General features: G+C 47.7%; 1 protein-coding gene across 11 annotated transcripts in view; it reads left to right on the plus strand.

Moving 5' to 3' along the window:
- Positions 1 to 22,999, plus strand: part of LOC144592204 (microtubule-associated serine/threonine-protein kinase 4-like) — a 344,807-nt gene that overhangs the window by 209,557 nt on the left and 112,251 nt on the right. For 6 of the 11 annotated variants that reach the window (XM_078396718.1, XM_078396725.1, XM_078396716.1 and 3 more), the window contains one exon: positions 20,005 to 20,077. In XM_078396718.1, coding sequence (XP_078252844.1) covers positions 20,005 to 20,077 — 73 coding nt within the window. The remainder of the gene's footprint in view (positions 1 to 20,004; positions 20,078 to 22,999) is intronic. The other 5 variants (XM_078396720.1, XM_078396717.1, XM_078396721.1 and 2 more) reach the window with 1 other exon arrangement.

Genomic DNA, 22,999 nt, shown 5'->3' on the forward strand with positions numbered 1-22,999 from the left:
TACTAGAAACATAGATAGAAACATAGGAAATAGGTGCTGGAGGAGGCCATTCGGCACAATCAGTAACCTGTGCCCAAATTCTCCCCGTTTCCCTTGATTCCACTAGCCCCCAGAGCTCTATCTAACTCTCTCTTAAATTCATCCAGTTATTTGGCCTCCACTGTCCTCTGTGGCAGAGAATTCCACAAATTCACAACTCTCTGGGTGAAAAAGTTACTTCTCACCTCAGTTTTAAATGGCCTCCCCTTTATTCTAAGACTGTGGCCCCTGGTTCTGGACTCCCTCGACATTGGGAACATTTTTCCTGCATCTAGCTTGTCCAGTCCTTTTATAATTTTATACGTCTCTATAAGATCCCCTCTCTCATCCTTCTAAACTCCAGTGAATACAAGCCTAGTCTTTTCGATCTTTTCTCATATGACAGTCCCGCCATCCCAGGGATCAATCTCGTGAACCTACGCTGCACTGCCTCAATTACAAGGATGTCCTTCCTCAAATTAGGAGACCAAAACTGTATACAAAGTGGGATAACATAAGATCACAAGTCACAGGAGCAGAATTGGGAGCCGTTCGGCTCATTGAGTCTACTCTGCCATTCAATCATGGCTGATCGATCTCTCCCTCTCAACCCCATTCTCCTGCCTTCTCCCCATAAACCCCGACACCTGCACTGTAGAACTATTGTGCGCAGGTGGTCGATGGTCAGCATAGACTTGGTGGGCTGAAGGGCCCGTTTTCATTCTGTATCTCTACACTAAACAAAATCTTTTGGATAAAATGACTATATGTCTGCAATTTATTAGAAAGCAGTAACACACTGCTGTAAAATGATGTTGCATTTTTAGATTAGACACACTTTGATAGTCGGGGGCGGCACGGTGGCGCAGCGGTAGAGTTGCTGCCTCGAAGCTCCAGAGACCCAGGTTCGATCCTGACTACGGGCGCTGTCTGCATGGAGTTTGTACGTTCTCCCCGTGACCTGCGTGGGTTTTCTCCCAGGTGCTCCGGTTTCCTCCCGCGCTAAAAAAGGCGTACAGATTTGTAGGTTAGACAATAGGCAATAGGTGCAGGAGTAGGCCATTCAGCCCTTCGAGCCAGCACCGCCATTCAATGTGATCATGTCTGATCATTCTCAATCAGTACGCCGTTCCTGCCTTCTCCCCATACCCCCTGACTCCGCTATCTTTAAGAGCTCCATCTAGCTCTCTCTTGAAAGGTTAATTGGCTTCGGTAAAAATTACAAATCGTCCCTCGTGTGTGCAGGATGGTGCCAGCTTACGGGGATCGCTGGTCGGCGCGGAATCGATGGGCCGAAGGGCCTGTTTCCACGGTGTACCTCTCGAACACTAGAACTTTTAAATCACCAAGGCTGGATATATCGACAGAAATTAAATTGAAAGATGCCAACTCAGTATTTACTGTATTACTTCTCCCCTGAGATAATAGCATAGTTCATTACCTGCTGCCACTGTTCATTACCATCCAATTGTGCGTTTGGCACACCGCCTTCTCAATCACAGCTGAAGCATCCAAGCTAATTACCGCGGAACTAACCCATTCAGAGACTAAACTACCGAGCAGCAAATGATATCTAACAGCAGCAGGACTTTGGCAGCACAGCGAGGACTATCCATGTGGACTAAAAAAAAACCCGCAAGAATCTTCTGTTTGAGTACCAATTTCTATATTTATTGTTGGAAGTGCGGTATTATCTCAAGTGCTCCCTGTCTTGGGACTCTTGCCGCACATATGGCTCGTACCCCTATCAGGAGCATCGAGGAGATTGTATCCAAGCGGTGAAATTATGGCTATTATTTCCCCTGACATCAGTCCGAAGAAGTTTTATTCACAAAATGCTGGAGTAACTCAGCGGGTCAGGCAGCATCTCAGGAGAGGAGGAGGAATGGGTGACGTTTCGGGTCGAGACCCTTCTTCAGACTGAAGAAGGGTCTCGACCCGAAACGTCACCCATTCCTTCTCTCCAGAGATGCTGCCTGACCCGCTGAGTTACTCCAGCATTTTGTGTCTTCCTTCTGTTTCTTTGCTGTACAGTTTAAATCACACGTTCTCCAGGCATAGATTTGAGAAATATAATTGAAACAGGGAGGGCTAAAACATAGATGGGCGGAGGGGAAGATCCTCTACCTCACCTTGCCAGAGACACAGGTTCAATCCTGACCTTGATGGGCCGAATGGTCTAATTTTGCTCCAACAACGACGGGATACGGGATTAGTGCGGGTGTCAGGGGTTGTGGGGAGAAGGCAGGAGAACGGGGTTTGGAGGGAGAGATAGATCAGCCATGATTGAATGGCGGAGTAGACTTGATGGGCCGAATGGCCTATTTCTGCTTCTATCACTTATGAACTGATCGAATGTTTGTCATCGTCCCTGCCTCAACTACCTCCTTAGTTTAGAGAACAAGCGCGGAAACAGGCCCTTCGGCCCACCAAGTCCGCGCCGACCAGCGATCCCCGCACACTGACACACTAGGGACGATTTACACATACACCATGCCAATTAACCTACAAAGCTGCATGTCTTTGGAGTGTGGAAGGAAACCGAAAATCTTGGAGCTCGTTTGAGGGCGTGCAGCGTCGGTTTACTAGGTTAATTCCCGGAATAGCGGGACTATCATATGTTGAAAGACTGGAGCGACTAGGCTTGTATACACTGGAATTTAGAAGGATGAGAGGAGATCTTATCGAAACGTATAAGATTATTAAGGGGTTGGACACGTTAGAGGCAGGAAACATGTTCCCAATGTTGGGGGAGTCCAGAACAAGGGGCCATAGTTTAAGAATAAGGGGTAGGCCATTTAGAACTGAGATGAGGAAAAACTTTTTCAGTCAGAGAGTTGTGAATCTGTGGAATTCTCTGCCTCAGAAGGCAGTGGAGGCCAATTCTCTGAATGCATTCAAGAGAGAGCTGGATAGAGCTCTTAAGACCCTTCCTACCCAAACCACCTCAACCCCGGGCACTTTCCCTTGCAACCGCATGAGATGCAACACCTGTCCCTTTACCTCCCCCCTCAACTCCATCAAAGGACCCAAACAGTCCTTCCAGGTGAGACAGAGGTTCACCTAAAAAAGATCTATTGCATCCGCTGCTCTAGATGTCAACTTATTTCTATCGGCGAAACCAAGCGCAGGCTCGGTGATCGCTTCGCTGATCACCTGCGCTCGGTCCGCATTAACGTAACTGATCTCCCGGTGGCCCAGCACTTTAACTCCCCCTCCCATTCCCAGTCTGACCTCTCTGTCATGGGCCTCCTCCAGTGCCATAGTGAGGCCCGCCGGAAATTGGAGGAGCAGCACCTCATATTTGGCCTGGGCAGTTTGCAGCCCGGTGGTATGAACGTCGACTTCTCCAACTTCAGATAGCTCCTCTGTCCCTCCCTTCCCCTCCTCCTTCCCAGATCTCCCTCTATCTTCCTGTCTCCACCTATATCCTTCCTTTGTCCCACCCCCGACATCAGTCTGAAGAAGGGTCTCGACCCGAAACGTCACCCATTCCTTCTCTCCCGAGATGCTGCCTGACCTGCTGAGTTACTCCAGCATTTTGTGAATAAATCGATTTGTACCAGCATCTGCAGTTATTTTCTTATACTTAAGGATAGCGGAGTCAGGGGGTATGGGGAGAAGGCAGGAACGGGGTACTGATTGAGAATGATCAGCCATGATCACATTGAATTGCGGTGCTGGCTCGAAGGGCCGAATGGCCTCCTCCTGCACCTATTGTCTATTGTCTATTGTTCCATACACCCACCACCCTTTATGTAAAAAAGTTGTCCCTCAGGTTCCTACTAAATCTTTCCCCTCTCACTTTAAACCCATGTCCTCTGGTTCTTGGTTCTCTCTCGTTACAAATTAGCCCATGTGACCTGCCAAAATTCTTTAACCCCCCCCCTCTCCTGATGTAAATCTCAAATTCCCAATTATTTTACTTTTGATATGTTTCCCCCTCCAAATTTCCTCCTTCCTCTTTCCCCATGACCTTAACACTGAGTTTGAGTTTAGTTTATAAGTCACAAGTCACATGCTAGACAAGACAGCAGAAAGACAATACATGATTACAATCGAGCAATCCACAGTGTGCAGATACATGACAAGGGGAATAACGTTCAGTGCAAAATAAAGCCAGTGAAGTCCGATCAAAGATAGTCCGAGGGTCTCCAATGAGCTAGGTAGACCTCCTAGACCATATGTAATCAAGTACGGACAGATTCCACGGCCTCATGCCCTGTAGAATTTTTCAACAGCTGTTCGTTGATTAAGAATATCCTTTGGCTCTTCATTTAGTGGGCCTTTCCAGGCAGTGAACAGTTTCCAGTCCAAAGTTCCACTGAGTTGTCCGATCTGTAAATAATCTGGTAGGAGCCCAGGGATTTAATTTAGTTCTGCTGTAAAATTTCACCGAGAGAGCAAAATCCTTTTCTGTTCTCGGGCTACTGACCTTTCTCCTTGACTCCTGGAATATGACTACGTGATTCGCGGTGTGCAGTGAATGAATGGCAAAGGTCACTGGTTTACACACACACACAAACTACCCTCTGCCGAAATAATAGTGCGCCCCCACTGCGTGTGAGTGTTTTAACAGGTGGGCTTGTTTCTTGCGCATCAAGGTGTTATTGATCGTATTGAAATTGTGGGGCTCAGTAGCCCAACTTAAAGGCACGCTGTGTAGGAAGGAAGTGCAGATGCTGACTTACCCCCCCTCCCCCAAGGATAGACACAAAATAGATCAGCCGTAATGGAATAACAGAGTAGACTCGATGGGCCGAATGGCCACATTCTGCTCCGAGAACTTATGAACATGAGAATGCAGGAGTAACTCAGCGGGTCAGGCAGCATCTCTGGAGCCAAGGAATAGGTGGCGTTTCGGGTCGCAACCCTTCTGCATGCTGCTGAAGAAGTTTGAAGTCTATTTTTTTAGATTTTAGAGATACAGCGCGGAAACAGGCCCTTCGGCCCACCGAGTCCGCGCCGACCAGCGATCCCCGCACATTAACACTATCCTACACACACTAGGGACAATTTTTTTACATATTACCCAGTCAATTAACCTACATACCTGTACGTCTTTGGAGTGTGGGAGGAAACCGAAGATCTCGGAGAAAACCCACGTAGGTCACGGTGAGAACGTACAAACTCCGTACAGACGGCGCCCATAGTCAGGATCGAACCTGAGTCTCCGGCGCTGCATTCGCTGTAAGGCAGCAACTCTACCGCTGCGCCACCGTGCCGCAGTCTTGCAATCTGAAGAAATGTCTCGTCCCGAAACGTCACCCATTCCTTTTCTTCAGAGATGCTGCCTGACCTGCTGAGTCCAACATTTTGTGTCTCTTAAAGGCTTGTCGGTAGAGTCTCATTGCCGCTGTGTAGAAACCGATCAGCCAAAACATTATGACCACTGACAGGTGAACAATGGTTATCTTGTTACAATGGCACCTGTCAAGGGGTGGGATATATTAGGCAGCAAGTGAACAGGCAGTTCTTGAAGTTGATGTGTTGGATGCAGGGGAAATGGGCAGGAGTAAAGACCTGAGCGACTTTGACAAGGGCCAAATTATTATGGCCAGACGACTGGGTCAGAGCATCTCTGAAATGGCAAGGCTTGTGGGGTGCTCCCGGTCAGCAGTGGTGAGTACCAACCGACAGTGGTCCGAGGAGGGACAAACCACAAACCGGCGACAGACAGGGTGTTGGGCGCCCAAGGCTCATCGATGTGCGAGGGCAACGAAGGCTATCCCGTCTGGTCCGAACCGTCAGAAGGTCGACTGTGGCACAAGTCACAGAAAATGTTAATGGTGGTCACGGGAGGAATGTGTCACAATACACAGTGCATCGCACCCTGCTGCGTATGGGGCTGCACACGGAGGACCAACAGCATATTAGGCAGGTGGTCATAATGTTTTGGCTCATCAGATCATAATGTTGTGGCTGGTTTTGCACATTGAAGACACGACCTCAAACTGTGAAATGTGAAATCCTTGTAGTACTGTCACCTCACGTACATCGTCCTGGTGAGGGAACTTGGTTGTAGAATTGAGATGGGCACCACTTGTACTTTGGTCAGATTGGACCCAATGGGTCAACTGGCCATTGTCCATGGTGTCCGATCAGCATGTTGTAGAAAATGGTGAACACGGCACCACACTTGGATAGAGTGGATGTGGAGAGGATGTTTCCACCAGTGGGAGAGTCTAGGATCAGAGGCCACAGCCTCAGAATAAAAGGACAACGTACCTTTAGAAGGGAGATGAGGGGGAATATCTTCAGTCAGAGGGTGGTGAATCTGTGGAATTCATTGCCACAGACGGCCGTGGAGGCCATCAATAGATATTTTTAAGGCAGTGATCGAATCTTGATGGAAGACACAAAATGCTGGAGTAACTCAGCGGGTCAGGCAGCATCTCTGGAGAGAAGGAATGGGTGACGTTTCGGGTCGAGACCCTTCTTCATTTGACACCCTTTTACGGGTGTCATGCGTCATGGGAGAAGGCAGGTGAATGGGTTTGAGAGGGAGGGATAGATCAGCCATTATTGAATGGCGGAGTAGACTTGATGGGCCGAATGGCCTAATTCTGCTCCTATCTCTTATGGACAACATGTTATTTCCACCACCTCATTGCATACATACATGGATAGGAAAGGCACGGTGGCACAGCGGTAGAGTTGTTGCCTTACAGCACCAGGGACCCGGGTTCGATCCCGACTACAGGTGCTGCCTGTACGGAGTTTGTGTTCTATCCTTGTGATCGCGTGGGTTTTCCCCGGGCGCTCCGGTTTCCTCCCATACACTCCAAAGACGTGCAGGTTTGTCGGGTAACTGGCTTTGGTAAGCTGTTGAAATTGTCCCGACTGTACAGGATGATTTTAACTTGCGGGCTACTTATTTCCGAGATTTCAGGTTAAATGTACAGCATGGAAACAGGACCCTTGGCCCACCAAGCCCATGCCGAACCCTCAGCCACACTAGTTCTACGTTACTTCACTTGTATCCCGCTCCTAGTGTGTGGGGAGTGGACGAGAAAGGGGCAAGTTACGGAGGCCAATTCACCTACACACCCGCTCGTCTTTGAGATGTGGGAGGAAACCGGAGCACCCGGAGGAAACCCACGCAGTCACAGGGAGAACGTGCAAACTCCACACAGACAGCACCCCGAGGTCAGGATTTAACTCGTGTCACTAGTGCCGTGAGGTAGCGGCTCTACCAGCTGCACCACAGACAGCTTTCATCAGCAAAGAAGATGGCCATTAGATATACTTTGCTACCCCATTTTCACTGTCCGATGCCACCCAGCAAGGACTATCTTAAGAGTCTCGACCCGGAACGTCACCTGTTCATTTTTAGTTTAGCTTAGAGATACGGTGAGGAAACAAGCTCTTCGGCCCACTGAGTCCGCGCCGACCAGTGATCCCCACACATTAACACTGCCCTACACTAGGGACAATTTACAATTTCACCGAAGCCCAATTCGCCTACAAACCTGTTGATGTTTGGAGAGTGGGAGGAAACCGGAGCACCCGGAGAAAACCCACCCAGGTCACGGGAAGAACGTACAAACTCTGTTCAGACAAGCAGGATCGAACCCGGGTCTCTGGCGCTCTGAGGCAGCAACTCTACTGCTGCGCCACCGTGCCACCCAAATGGGTCAATGTTCAACGGAGATCCATGTTCTTCAGAGATGCTGCCGGGCCTGATGAGTTACTCCAGCACTTTATGCCTTTGTATCTGTGTGCAGTTCCATTTACTGCACTTCTCACTGCATGAGAAGACTTTCACTCCAGATGCTGCTACCCTCGAGGCTTTGCTTGTGTGGCTCATTTTCCCTTTGGTCTAAACTCTTCATTTGTCCAGTGAACACGTCAGTCCTCATTATATTTAGCATAGTAGGGATGACAGCAAAACGTTTGCCATTTGAGTTTTAGTTTTTTAGAGATACAGCGCGGAAACAGGCCCACCGGGTCCGCGCCGACCAGCGATCCCCGCACATTAACACTATCCTACACCCACTGGGGACCATTTTTACATTTACCAAGCCGATTAACCTACATACCTGCATACATTTAAATGGCTACCGTCCTGTCGCACTGACATCAGTCGTCATGAAGTGCTTCGAGCGACTAGTCAAAACTCACATCTGCTCCTCTCTCTCCGTGACACCTTGGACCCTCTTCAGTTTGCATATAGACCAAACAGGGCCACGGACGATGCCATCGCCATGGCAATACATAGTGCGTTCATCCACCTGGACAAAGGAAATATATCTGTGAGAATGCTCTTTATTGACTACAGCTCGGCATTCAACACTATTATTCCCTCAAAACTCGTCCCCAAGCTCCTTGATCTTGGACTGGAGACCTCCATCTGCAGATGGATATTCGATTTCCTGACGGGCAGGCCCCAGGTGGTGAGAATTGGCAGCTACACCTCTTCCTCACTGATCCTCAACACAGGCACACCACAGGGCTGTGTGCTCAGTCCTCTCCTGTACTCCCTGTTCACGCACGACTGTGCTGCTAAGCACAGCTCAAACAGCATCCTAACGTTTGCTGACGACACGACCATCTTGGGCCTCATCACAGACAACAATGAGACGGCCTACAGAGAGGAGGTAAAGGCACTAAACAGGTGGTGCCAGGACAATAACCTCTTGCTCAATGTCAGCAAAACTAAAGAGATGATGGTGGACTACAGGAGACAGCAGGGGAGTGGACACCTCCCCATCCACATCGGTGATGCTGAGGTTGAAAGGGTCAGCAGCTTTAAGTTCCTGGGTGTGCACATCACTGAGGATCTTTCCTGGACACTGCACACGGACACAATAACAAAGAAGGCCCCACCAGTGGCTCTTTTTTCTGAGAAGACTGAGGAAGTTTGGCATGGACGCCAGCATCCTCACAAACTTCTACAGATGCACCATCGAGAGCCTGCTGACGGGCTGCATTACAGTCAGGTACGGGAACTGTTCGGCCCACAGCCACAAATCACCACAGAGAGTTAGTGGTGAAGACGGCACAGCACATTACTGGCAACTGTCTCCCGGCCATTTTCTACCAGCGGTGCCTGCGGAAGGCACGCGGCATCATCAAGGACCACATCCACCCAGCACGCAGGCTGTTCTCCATGTTACCGTCAGGCAGCACGATACAGGAGTATGGCAGCACGTACCGCCAGACTTAAGAACAGTTTCTACCATCAGGCCATCAGGCTTCTGAACTCATAACACATTTCACATCATATATGGTGATTATTTTTAATATTGTCTTTTTACCTTACTAATGTCATTTTTTCAATCTTATTTATCCTTGGAATATTACTGCTGAGGTGACCCGTTGTCTTGTCAAATACATTTCATTGTATCGTTGACCCTGTGACAACCTACATATGACAAATAACATTTCTTATTATTATTACCTGTACGTCTCTGGAGTGTGGGAGGAAACCCCGGAGAAAACCCACGAGGTCACGGGGAGAACGTACAAACTCCGTACAGACAGCACCCGTGGTCGGGATCGAACCCGGGTCTCCGGCGCTGCATTCGCTGTAAGGCAGCAACTCTACCGCTGCGCCACTGTGCCGTCCAAGTTTGGGGAATGTCACAGTGATCCCATATTTAGTGTTGGGCTACCTTAAATTAATGTATTCAGGCAGATTTTTCGCATTTTATTCCCCCAGGTTAGTCAGATTTTTCCTGTTACTTAAATAGACGTGCACCGCAATAGACAATAGACAATAGGTTCAGGAGGAGGCCATTCGGCCCTTCGAGCCAGCACCACCATTCAATGAGATCATGGCTGATCATTCTCAATCAGTACCCCGTTCCTGCCTTCTCCCCATACCCCCTGACTCCGCGATCCTTAAGAGCTCTATCTAGCTCTCTCTTGAATGCATTCAATGCATTAAATGATAACGCTGGAGGCAAATTCTGTGTATCTGTCACATCCAGTATCTCACGTGTACCCGATGGGAATGTGACATGGCAGAATTGCACGATTTACTTTCTTGCTTTTTCACGACAATATTGTCTCAGATGTCCATTCATTCCCCAATATCCTTTTATAAACTTCACATAATATCTGTTGGCATCGAGTCACACAGCGTAGAAACAGGCCCCTTCGGCCCAACTTGCTCACACCGGCCAACATGTCCTATCTACACTCGTCCCACCTGCCTGTGTTTGGTCCACCTATCTATATACTAAAACCCTTGTTCGTTTGTTCGTTTGTTTGTTCCTGAACTACAGCCAAAACGGTACACGATAGCGCGACAATTTTTTAGGCCCAACTTACTCACCGTCGTCCCTTTGGTGCTGATGGAAGAAGTTTCATTGAAACCGGTGTTATATTTTTAAAGTTATTCACATTTTAAAGTTTAAATCTATCTCCTAGGGAGGGAGGAAGGGGGGTGGAGGGGGGGGGGGGGAGAGAGGGAGGGGGAATAGGGAGGATAGGGGAGTTGACGGGGATGAAGTGGGGGGAAAGGGGATGGAGCGGAGAGGGGGTGGGGTAGGGGGAGGGAGGGTAGAGGGAGGGGATAGGAGAGGGGAGGAGGCAGGGGGAGGGAGGGGTGGAGGGAGGGGGGGATAAGGGGGGTTAAGGGGGATGGAATGGGGGGGAAGGGGGGAGGGAAGGGGGAGGAGAGGAGAAGAGGGTGCTGTACCAATGCAAGAGTGCTTTGGGCCCAACGGGTCCACTTGGTCTAGTATCCCTCTAAACCTGTCCTATCCATGTACCTGTCTAAATGTTTCTTAAATGTTGCAATAGTCCCTGCCTCAACTACCTCATCTGTTAACTCGATTTATTCACAAAATGCTGGAGTAACTCAGCAGGTCAGGCAGCATCTCGGGAGAGAAGGAATGGGTGACGTTTCGGGTCGACTCGTATACACTGGGATTTAGAAGGATGAGGGGGGATCTTATTGAAACATATAAGATAATTAGGGGATTGGACACATTAGAGGCAGGAAACATGTTCCCAATGTTGGGGGAGTCCAGAACAAGGGGCCACAGTTTAAGAATAAGGGGTAGGCCATTTAGAACGGAGATGAGGAAGAACTTTTTCAGTCAGAGAGTGGTGAAGGTGTGGAATTCTCTGCCTCAGAAGGCAGTGGAGGCCAGTTCGTTGGATGCTTTCAAGAGAGAGCTGGATAGAGCTCTTAAGGATAGCGGAGTGAGGGGGTATGGGGAGAAGGCAGGAACGGGGTACTGATTGAGAGTGATCAGCCATGATCGCATTGAATGGCGGTGCTGGCTCGAAGGGCTGAATGGCCTACTCCTGCACCTATTGTCTATTGTCTATTGTCTATTGACTCCAGCATTTTGTGAATATTTTGTGAATAAATCGATTTGTACCAGCATCTGCAGTTATTTTCTTATATTCCTCTGTTAACTCGTTTCATACACCCACCACCCTTTGTGTGGAAAAAGTTACCCCTCAGATTCCTATTTAGTTAATTTGGACGGTATTAGGTCAAGTCCAGGTTTATTATTAGTGTCACGTGTACATTTTAACGTGTACATTAAAATGTTTTTCGTTTTAGAGATACACCGTGGAAACAGGGTTATGAGGTGCTGGCTCATAGGGCCAAATGGCCTCCTCCTGCACCTGTTTTCTATGTTTCTAACAGGCCGTTCGGCCCAGCAAATCCACGCCAACCAGCGATCATCCCGTACACTAGCACTATCCTACACACTAGGGACAGTTTACCATTTTCTTTAACCAAAGCCAATTAACCTACAAGCCTGTACGTCTTTGGGGTGTGGGAGGAAACCGGAGCACCCGGAGAAAACCCACGCAGGTCACGGGGAGAACATACAAACTCCGTACAGTCGGCACCCAGGACCGGACGTGGGTCTCTGGCGCTGTAAGGCAGCAACTCTACCGCTGCACCACCCTGTCGTGCTTTGTGTTTCATTCAGGCAGATCTTCCTGTTCTTAAGTTTATACACACACTAGGCTTGTATACACTGGAATTTAGAAGGATGAGAGGGGATCTTATTGAAACATATAAGATTATTTAGGGGTTGGACACGTTAGAGGCAGGAAACATGTTCCCAATGTTGGGGGAGTCCAGAACAAGGGGCCACAGTTTAAGAATAAGGGGTAGGCCATTTAGAACGGAGATGAGGAAAAACTTTTTCAGTCAGAGAGTTGTAAATCTGTGGAATTCTCTGCCTCAGAAGGCAGTGGAGGCCAATTCTCTGAATGCATTCAAGAGAGAGCTAGATAGAGCTCTTAAGGATAGTGGAGTCAGAGGGTATGGGGAGAAGGCAGGAACGGGGTACTGATTGTGGATGATCAGCCATGATCACATTGAATGGCGGTGCTGGCTCGAAGGGCCGAATGGTCTCCTCCTGCACCTATTGTCTAGGCAACCTCCGTTATGCGGCGCCCGGGCCTCCGGACCTACACTGCCCGCACCTACGCTGTCCGGGCCTACAGTGTCTGCGCCTACAGCATCCGGGCCTACAGTGTCTGGGCCTATAGCACCCCCTGGGCCTAATACGGGACAAGGGTGTTCCCGTACGGGACAAGGGTGGTCCCGTACGGGACAAACCAATTTAGCCCAAAATACGGGATGTCTCGGCTAATACGGGACAGTTGGCAACCCTAGTCAGAGGGATCTGTGGAATTCATTGCCACAGAAGGCTGTGGAGGCCGTGGATATTTTTAAGGCAGATATAGATAGTTCTTCATTAATACGGGTGTCAGGGGTAATGGAGAGAAGGCGGTTGAGAAGGAGAGATAGATCAGCCATGATTGAATGGTGGAGTAGACTTTATTTGCCAAATGGCCTATTCTGCTCCTATCACATGAACATGAACTTATGAGATGCTTTATAAAAATAGATTTGAATAGATAGATGCACATCTTATAGAGATGTATAAAATCATAAGGGGACTAGGCTAGTTGAGCCTTTTACCCAGAGTAGGGGAATCAAGAATCAGAGGACATAGGTTTAAGGTGAGGGGGAAAAGATTTAATAGGAAGCTGAGGGTTACCTCTTTACACAAAGGGTGGTGGGTGTATGGAACATATGCTGCAGGAGGTAGTTGAGGCAGGTACTATCACAACATTAAAAAGACATTTTGACAGGTACATGGATAGGACGGGTTTGGAGGGATATGGGCCAAACATAGGCAGATGGGACCCATGTAGATGGGACATGCTAGTCAGGTGGGCAAGTTATAGACAATAGACAATAGGTGCAGGAGTAGGCCATTCGGCCCTTCGAGCCAGCACCGCCATTCACTGTGATCGTGGCTGATCATTCTCAATCAGTACCCCGTTCCTACCTTCTCCCCATACCCCCTGACTCCGCTATCATTAAGAGCTCTACCTAACTCTCTCTTGAAAGCATCCAGAGAATTGGCCTCCACTGCCTTCTGTGGCAGAGAATTCCACAGCTTCACAACTCTCTGAGTGAAAATGTTTTTCCTCGTCTCTGTTCTAAATGGCCTCCCCCTTATTCTTAAACTGGGCCGATGGGCCTGTTTCCACGCTGTAAGACTCCATGACTCTGACTAAAAATTCAGAGAATTTGTAAATGAAGTAAAGCGTGTCTGGAACTAACCCATTTTACGAAGAATTATCAATATTATTTAAAAATAACAAGTCTGTTTAATCTCTGCATGGACTGCCTTGCATTTGGTTACAAAGGAAGGGGAAGCGAAAATCAGGAAAATAAAAATATTTTCTTTGGCAGCAGGGATTGTCTGTTCTTGGGCATGAAGCTGGTTTAAATTGGACCTGTCTTGCCAACAACAACAGCAGAGGCTGTGTGTTTATTGATCTATACAGTAATTGCTGCTTCCATCTCTCCTTGTTATCGTGGTTAAGTTAGCCCTCAAATGCTTGACAATTGAAAATGCGGACCAAACCGGCAATTTAAATTCACTGCAAATATTATTTATCTCCGTTTTCACTTGTGTGTATTGACCCAACGCTAGTATTTCAAGAAAGATGTCTTAGAGTCAGTCTTACTAGGCTTGGATAGAGTGGATGTGGAGAGGATGTTAGACAATAGACAATAGGTGCAGGAGGAGGCCATTCGGCCCTTCGAGCCAGCACCGCCATTCAATGTGATCATGGCTGATCATTCTCAATCAGTACCCCGTTCCTGCCTTCTCCCCATACCCCCTGACTCCGCTATCCTTAAGAGCTCTATCTAGCTCTTTCTTGAATGTATTCAGACAATTGGCCTCCATTGCCTTCTGAGGCAGAGAATTCCACAGATTCACAACTCTCTGACTGAAAAAGTTTTTCCTCATCTCAGTTCTAAATGGCCTACCCCTTATTCTTAAACTGTGGCCCCTGGTTCTGGAAGTTATCTTGAACTCAACGGCTGTGAAGGCGGATGAAGGCTGCAACGGATCTATCAGCTCCAGTCGTCTTGGAATGAGTTGATTGATTTGTGAAGGACCGTGTGCTTCTTGGAGTGCAACATCAAGCACACGTTGAACAAACGCACGCACAAGCGTCTTCGTTCTGTGAAGGAACGTAGACCATCATCCTCGACCTCGAGGAATAGCCACCACCACGAGTCCCACCTGCCTGCATTTGGCCCAAATCCCTCGAAACCTGTCTCGACCCGAAACGTCACCCATTCCTTCTCTCCTGAGATGCTGCCCGACCTGCTGAGTTACTCCAGCATTTTGTGAATAAATACCTTCGATTTGTACCAGCATCTGCAGTTATTTTCTTACATTAAATGTTACGACAGTCCCTGCCTCAACTACCTCCTCTGGCAGCTCGTTCCATACACCCACTACCCTTTGTGTGAAAAAGGTTACCCCTCAGATTCCTATTGAATCTTTCCCCCCTCACCTTTAAACCCATGTTAGACCTATGTCCTGTCTCACATGTCTGCACATGTGCAGTTCTGGTCGTCCTAATACTGGAAGGATGTGGAGGCTTTGCAGAGGGTGGTGAAGGGGATTGAATGCTGCCTGGATTCAGAACAAGGGGCCACAGTTTAAGAATAAGGGGTAGGCCATTTCGAACTGAGATGAGGAAAAACTTTTCAGCCAGAGAGTTGTGAATCTGTGGAATTCTCTGCCTCAGAAGGCAGTGGGGGCCAATTCTCTGAATGCATTCAAGAGAGAGCTAGATAGAGCTCTTAAGGATAGCGGAGTCAGGGTGTGTGGGGAGAAGGCAGGAACGGGGTACTGATTGAGAATGATCAGCCATGATCACATTGAATGGTGGTGCTGGCTCGAAGGGCCGAATGGCCTCCTCCTGCACCTATTGTCTATTGTCTATTGGATTGGAGAATATTAGCGATAAGTAGAGTTCCGACACACTTGTTTTCTTTGGCTTGTCAGAGCCTGAAGGGCGGGAGACCTGATAGAAGGTTGTTTCCTCAATAACCTCCCACTGAGGTTATCTCCTCCAACTTCCTATTAAAGGTCAATAAGCCAATTGCGGAGTTTGGAGTTTGGAGTTTGTCCCGGAACCGTTACGTGTAAAATTATAAAAGGACTGGACAAGCTAGATGCAGGAAAAATGCTCCCAATGTTGGGATAGTCCAGAACCAGGGGGCCACAGTCTAAGAATAAAGGGGAGTGGATTTGTAGATTGATTGGCCTCTGTAAATTGCCCTTAGTGTGTAGGCTAGGGTTGCCAACTTCCTTACTCCCAATTACGGGACAAGGTGACGTCACCGCCCCCACGCGCCACGTGACCTCGCCCAGCCCGCGGCCACGTGCTCCCGCCCCAACAATGGCGTTGGTGGAGCGGGAGCACGTGGACGCTGGCTGGTCGAGATCACGTGGGGCGCGGGGCGGTGACGTCACCCTTTGTCGCTTCTTTGGGAGTGAGGAAGTTGGCAACCCTACTGATACGGGACAAGGACGGTCCCGTACGGGACAAACTAATTTAGCCCAAAATACGGGATGTCCCGGCTAATAGACAATAGACAATAGGTGCAGGAGGAGGCCATTCGGCCCTTCGAGCCAGCACCGCCATTCAATGTGATCATGGCTGATCATTCTCAATCAGTACCCCGTTCCTGCCTTCTCCCCATACCCCCTGACTCCGCTATCCTTAAGAGCTGTATCTAGCTCTCTCTTGAATGCATTCAGAGAATTGGCCTCCACTGCCTTCTGAGGCAGAGAATTCCACAGATTCACAACTCTCTGACTGAAAAAGTTTTTCCTCATCTCAGTTCTAAATGGCCTACCCCTTATTCTTAAACTGTGGCCCCTTGTTCTGGACTCCCCCAACATTGGGAACATGTTTCCTGCCTCTAACGTGTCCAACCCCTTAATAATCTTATACGTTTCGATAAGATCCCCTCTCATCCTTCTAAATTCCAGTGGATACAAGCCTAGTCGCTCCAGTCTTTCAACATAGTACAGTCCCGCCATTCCGGTAATTAACCTAGTAAACCTACGCTGCACGCCCTCAATAGCAATACGGGACTGGTGGCAGTCCTAGTGTAGGGAAGAGGGTACAAAAGTGGGATTACATTCAACTACTGTGAACTGGTGGTGATCGATGGTCAGCATGGACTTGCCGGGCCGAATGACCTGTTTCCACACTCCCTCTAAACCAAACCAAACTAATTGGCGAGTTATGCTTTCAATTCACCCTCCATATTAAGACACTGGAGGAAATTGCTTGCTTTGGCAGACGTGCTTATTCCTCATGCCCAGAGTGAGTTGTGCTTTATTATATTTGAACAGATTATTCTTGGAAGCCTCACAGAAACTCAAGAGCCTCCAAGTTATTAAGAAATCCAAATAAACACTTTGTGTTTGGTTGATATGGTGGATAAACTTTCACCCTGTACACTTGCCAGTGCCCAGAGAACCCACCGAGGTAGCTAAACCGTGCAGTACTGGGGGAGTCCAGAACCAGGGGCCACAGTCTTAGAATAAAGGGGAGGCCATTTAAAACTGAGGAACCTTTTCACCCAGAGAGTTGTGAATTTGTGGAATTCTCTGCCACAGAGGGCAGTGGAGGCCAAATCACTGGATGAATTTAAGAGAGAGTTAGATAGAGCTCTAGGGGCTAGTGGAATCAAGGGATATGGGGAGAAGGCAGGCACGGGTTACTGATTGTGGATGATCATCCATGATCACAATGAATGGCACTGCCCTCTGTGGCAGAGAAATCCACAGATGTTGCCTGTCCCGCTGAGTTACTCTAGCATTTTGTGTCTATGGTTTAGACCAGCATCTGCAGTTCTTTTCTAACACAAACCTGCACGTCTTTAGAATGTGGGAGGAAACCGGAGAAAACCCACGCAGGTCACGGGGAGAGCGTACAAACTCCGTACAGACAGCACCCGTAGTCGGGATCAAACCCGGGTCTCCGGCGCTGTGAGGCAGCAACTCTACCGCTGCACCACCATGGCTGAAAGCAGCCAAAGGCAAGCAGTTTACCTGGACATCTTGTCACTGCATTTATGATCAGACTTTACCTGTTTGACTTCAACACTATCCTAATCCCAATAGGGACAATTTTTACTGCACTTACCAAGCCAATTAACCTACAAACCTGTACGTCTTTGGACTGTGGCAGGACATTTCCTTTAAACTTCAGAAACAAAGAACTGCAGACGCTGGTTTACAAATAAGGACACAAAGTGCTGGAGTAACTCAGCGAGTCAGGCAGCATCTCTGAACATTAGATTCCAAGATGGCGCCCAAGCCAGCGACTCTCTGCGAGCTGGTCCCAGATGTGGGTCTGCAATCACTCGTTATATTCGCTCCACTCTTAGATGTTTTAGATTTAGAGATACAGCGCGGAAACAGGCCCTTCGACCCACCGAGTCCGCGCCGCCCAGCCATCCCCGCACATTAACACTATCCTACACACACTAGGGACAATTTTTTTAAACATTTACCCAGTCAATTAACCTACATACCTGCACGTCTTTGGAGTGTGGGAGGAAACCGAAGATCTCGGAGAAAACCCACGCAGGTCACGGGGAGAACGTACAAACTCCGTACAGACGGCGCCCGTAGTCAGGATCGAACCTGAGTCTCCGGCGCTACATTCGCTGTAAGGCAGCAACTCTACCGCTGCGCCACCGTGCCGCCCTTTTAAGCTTCTGCTCCAATATCTGATCTGTACTGGGTGAGCATTGGTTGGCACGGACTCGGTGGGCTGAAGGGCCTGTTTCCATACTGTAACTCTAACCGTCTAAAGACTTAATCTTGCGCTAAATACTGTACCATTTATCATGTATCTACGCACTTCGGTTGGCTGGACTGTAATCGTGTGCTGTCTTTCCGCTGACCGGATAACACGCAACAAAAGCTTTTCACTGTACCTCGGTACACCTGACAATAAACTAAGCTGAGATGCTGCCTGACCCGCTGAGTTACTGCAGCATTTTGTGTCCATTTTTCCTTTAAACTTTGTCCCTCTCATCTTAAAGCTATGCCCTCTAGTATTTTATTTCTCCATCCTGGGAAAAGGTTTCTGACTGTCGATGTGCTATAATTTTATATACTTCTATCAGGTCCACCCTGCAAACTTTGGCTGGTCGGGTATTTTTTTTCCTGAATGAAATGTAAGTTATGGAAATTGCGATTTTAAGACCATGAGACATAGGAGCAGAATTGGGCCATTCGGCCCATCGTGTCTGCTCCACCATTCGACCACGACTGATCTATTTTTCCCTCTCAATCCCAACCTCCTGCCGTCACCCCCTAACCTTTGACGCCCTTACTAATCAGTATAAAGAAGGGACTCGACCCGAAACGTCACCCATTCCTTCTCTCCAGAGATGCTGCCTGTTCCGCTGAGTTACTCCAGCACTTTGTGTCTATCTTCAATTTAAACCAGCATCTGCAGTTCTTTCCTACACCTATCAATCTTCACTTTAGAAATACCTAAGGATTTGGCCTCCACAGCTGTCTGTGGCAGTGAATTCCACAGATTCAGCACCCGCTGGCTAAAGAAATTCCTCCTTATCTCCTTTCTAAACGTACGTCCTTTTATTCAGAGGCTGTGCCCTCTAGTTCTAGACTCTCCCACTAGTGGAAACATCCTCTCCACTGTATGTTTCTTTTTTTTCCTAATCAGATGTGCAGCACTTTGGTCAACGTGGGTTGTTTTTAAATGTGCCATACAAATAAAATTGACTTGACTTGACTTGACATCCACTCTTATGCAGGCTTTTCATTATTCGGTTAACTGCCAATAGACAATAAATGCAGGAGTAGGCCATTCGGCCCTTCGAGCCAGCACCGCCATTCAATGCGATCACGGCTGATCATTCTCAATCAGTACCCCGTTCCTGCCTTCTCCCCATACCCCCTCACTCCACTATCCTTAAGAGCTCTATCCAGCTCTCTCTTGAATGCATTCAGAGAATTGGCCTCCACTGCCTTCTGAGGCAGAGAATTCCACAGATTCACAACTCTCTGACTGAAAAAGTTTTTCCTCATCTCCGTTCTAAATGGCCTACCCCTTATTCTTAAACTGTGTTCCCTTGTTCTGGACTCCCCCAACATTGGGAACATGTTTCCTGCCTCTAAAGTGTCCAACCCCTTAATAATCTTATACGTTTCGATAAGATCCCCTCTCATCCTTCTAAATTCCAGTGTAATAGATCCTTTTTATACCTACTTAGAGCCTTTATTTTAATAGATCCTTTTTATACCTACTTAGTTAGTTAGCTTAGTTTATTGTCACCTGTTACCGAGGTCCAGTGAAAAGCTTTTGTTGCGTGCTAACCAGTCAGCAGAAAGACTATGGGGGTATGGGGAGGAGGCAGGAACGGGGTACTGATTGAGAATGATCAGCCATGATCACATTGAATGGCGGTGCTGGCTCGAAGGGTCGAATGGCCTCCTCCTGCACCTATTGTTTATTGTCTATTGTTTACAATCAAGCAATCCACAGTCTACAGATACATGATAAAGGGAATAACGTTTAGTGCAAGAATAACCATGACATAAAATAAAATTGCAATCGATTTCATGTTCTAACTGTTCTTCTCGTGGTTTATATACATTGGTGAAAAGATGTTCATCTCTTTAGCAGGAAACAGCCCGCAAGACAGCCCAAGAAATTTCTCTCCCAGTGCCTCTGCTCATTTCTCATTCACTCGAAGGTGAGTACAAAGCCAAATCTTAGCTTGCAAGTTGTATTTGAGAACCTAATGCAGTGCACAGGATTTGTACTGGATTTCATTTTTAAAATGAAATTGAATGCACCTTTTTTAAAATGTGCGCATAATATGCTCTGATATTGTGTTCTGTTCTGGGCAACATGTTAAAGGAAAGAATGTTGTCAAGCTGGAAAAGGTTCACAGAGCAGATTTACGAGGACGTTGCCAGGACTCGAGGGTCTGAGCTACTGGGTTGAGCTGGCTGGGACTCTATTCCATGGAGCGCAGGAGGATGAGGGGTGATCTTATAGAGGTGCACAAAATCATGAGAGGAATAGGTCACGTAGACACACAGAGTATCTTGCCCAGGGTAGGGGAATCGAGAACCAGACAACATAGGTTTAAGGTGAAGGGGACAAGCTTTAATGGGAACCTGAAGGGTGACTTTTACACACAAAGGGTGGTGGGTGTACGGAACAGGCTGCCAGAGGAGGTAGTTGAGGCTGGGACAATTGCAATATTTAAGAACAAATTTGACAGGTATTTGGATAGGACAGGTTTGGAGGGATATGGACCAAACACAGGCAGATGGGACTAGTGTAGATGGGACATATTGGTCAGTTTGGGCCTTGGGCTGATGAGCCTGTTTCCACGCTGTACGACTATATATTTAGAAGCAATTCGGAGCATTATAGTTAAAGACAGCAGAAAGGATGATAGAAACATAGAAAATAGGCGCAGGAGGAGGCCATTCAGCCCTTCGAGCCAGCACCGCTATTCATCATGATCATAGCTGATCATCCACAATCAGCAACCCGTGCCTGCCTTCTCCCCATATCCCTTGATTCCACTATCCCCTAGACCTCTATCTAACTCTCTCTTAAATCCATCCAGTGATTTGGCCACCACTGCCCTCTGTGGCAGAGAATTCCACAAATTCACAACTCTCTGGGTGAAAAAGTTTCTTCTCACCTCAGTTTTAAATGGCCTCCCCTTTATTCTAAGACTGTGGCCCCTGGTTCTGGACTCCCCCAACATTGGGAACATTTTTCCTGCATCTAGCTTGTCCAGTCCTTTTATAATTTTATATTTCTATAAGGTCCCCTCTCATCATTCTAAGCTCCAGTGAATACAAGCCCAGTCTTTTCAATCTTTCCTCATGTGACAGTCCCTCAATCTTTCCTCATATGATGGACTAGAGCAGTTGCCAGTTAATGAGGTGAACTCAAACAGGATGTAATTGGTATTGGTGAAGGTTTTGGGGGCTTGGAAGACGAGTGTGGACCCGATCATGTTTTTCAGCCTTAAAGTTATTCCGTCAATAGACAATAGACAATAGGTGCAGAAGTAGGCCATTCGGCCCTTCGAGCCAGCACCACCATTCAATGTGATCATGGCTGATCATTCTCAATCAGTACCCCGTTCCTGCCTTCTCCCCATACCCCCTGACTCCGCTATCCTTAAGAGCTCTATCTAGCTCTCTCTTGAATGCATTCAATGCATTAAATGATAACACTGGAGGTAAATTCTGTGTATCTGTCACATCCAGTATCTCACGTGTACCAGATGGGAATGTGACGTGTTACTCCATGGCAGAATTGCACATTTTACTTTCTGTGCAATTGTGGCCCCTGGTTCTGGACTCCCCCAACATTGGGAACATGTTTCTTGCCTCTAACGTGTCCAACCTCTTAATAATCTTATACGTTTCGATAAGATCTCCTCTCATCCTTCTAAATTCCAGTGTATACAAGCCTAGTCGCTCCAATCTTTCAACATATGATAGTCCCGCCATTCCGGGAATTAACCTAGTAAACCTACGCTGCACGCCCTCAATAGCAAGAATATCTTTCCTCAGATTTGGAGACCAAAACTGCACACAGTACTCCAGGTGCGGTCTCACTAGGGCCCTGTTCAAATGCAGAAGGACCTCTTTTCTCCTATACTCAACTCCTCTTGTTATGAAGGCCAACATTCCATTGGCTTTCTTCACTGCCTGATGTACCTGCATGCTTCCTTTCAGTAACTGATGCACTAGGACACCCAGATCTCGGTGTATGTCCCCTTTTCCTAACTTGACACCATTCAGATAATAATCTGCCTTCCTATTCTTACCACCAAAGTGGATAACCTCACACTTATCCACATTAAACTGCATCTGCCATGCATCCGCCCACTCACACAACCTGTCCAAGTCACCCTGCAACCTCATAGCATCTTCCTCACAGTTCACACTGCAACCATCTTTGTGTTATCTGCAAATTTGCTAATGGTACTTTTAATCCTTTCATCCAAGTCATTAATGTATATTGTAAATAGCTGCGGTCCCAGCACCGAGCCTTGCGGTACCCCACTAGTCACTGCCTGCCATTCTGAAAGGGACACATTTATTCCCACTCTTTACTTTCTATCTGCCAACCAATTTTCTATCCATGTCAGTACCCAACCACCAATACTATGTGTCTTTGTCACTTCATAGGTTGTAGGAGCAGAATTAGGCCATTCGGCCCATCACGTCTACTCTGCTATTCAATCATGGCTGATCTATCTCTCCCTCCTAACCCCATTCTCCTGCCTTCTCCCCATAACCCCTGACACCCGCACTAATCAAGAATCTGTCAATCTCCATCTTAAAAATATCCACTGACTTGGCCTCCACAGCCGTCTGTGGCAATGAATTCCACAGATTCACCACCCTCTGACTAAAGAAATTCCTGCTCATTTCCTTCCCAAAGGTACATCCTTTTATTCTGAGGCTGCAGCCTCTGGTCCTGGACTCTCCCACTAGTGGAAACATCCTCTCCACATCCACTCTATCCAGGCCTTTCATTATTTTGTATGTTTCAATGAGGTCCCCCTCGTCCATCTAAACTCCAGCGAGTACAGGCCCAGTGCCGACTAACGCTCATCATATGTTAACCCACT

Source organism: Rhinoraja longicauda, chromosome 3, assembly GCF_053455715.1.
Source record: "Rhinoraja longicauda isolate Sanriku21f chromosome 3, sRhiLon1.1, whole genome shotgun sequence".
Taxonomy (NCBI): domain Eukaryota; kingdom Metazoa; phylum Chordata; class Chondrichthyes; order Rajiformes; family Arhynchobatidae; genus Rhinoraja; species Rhinoraja longicauda.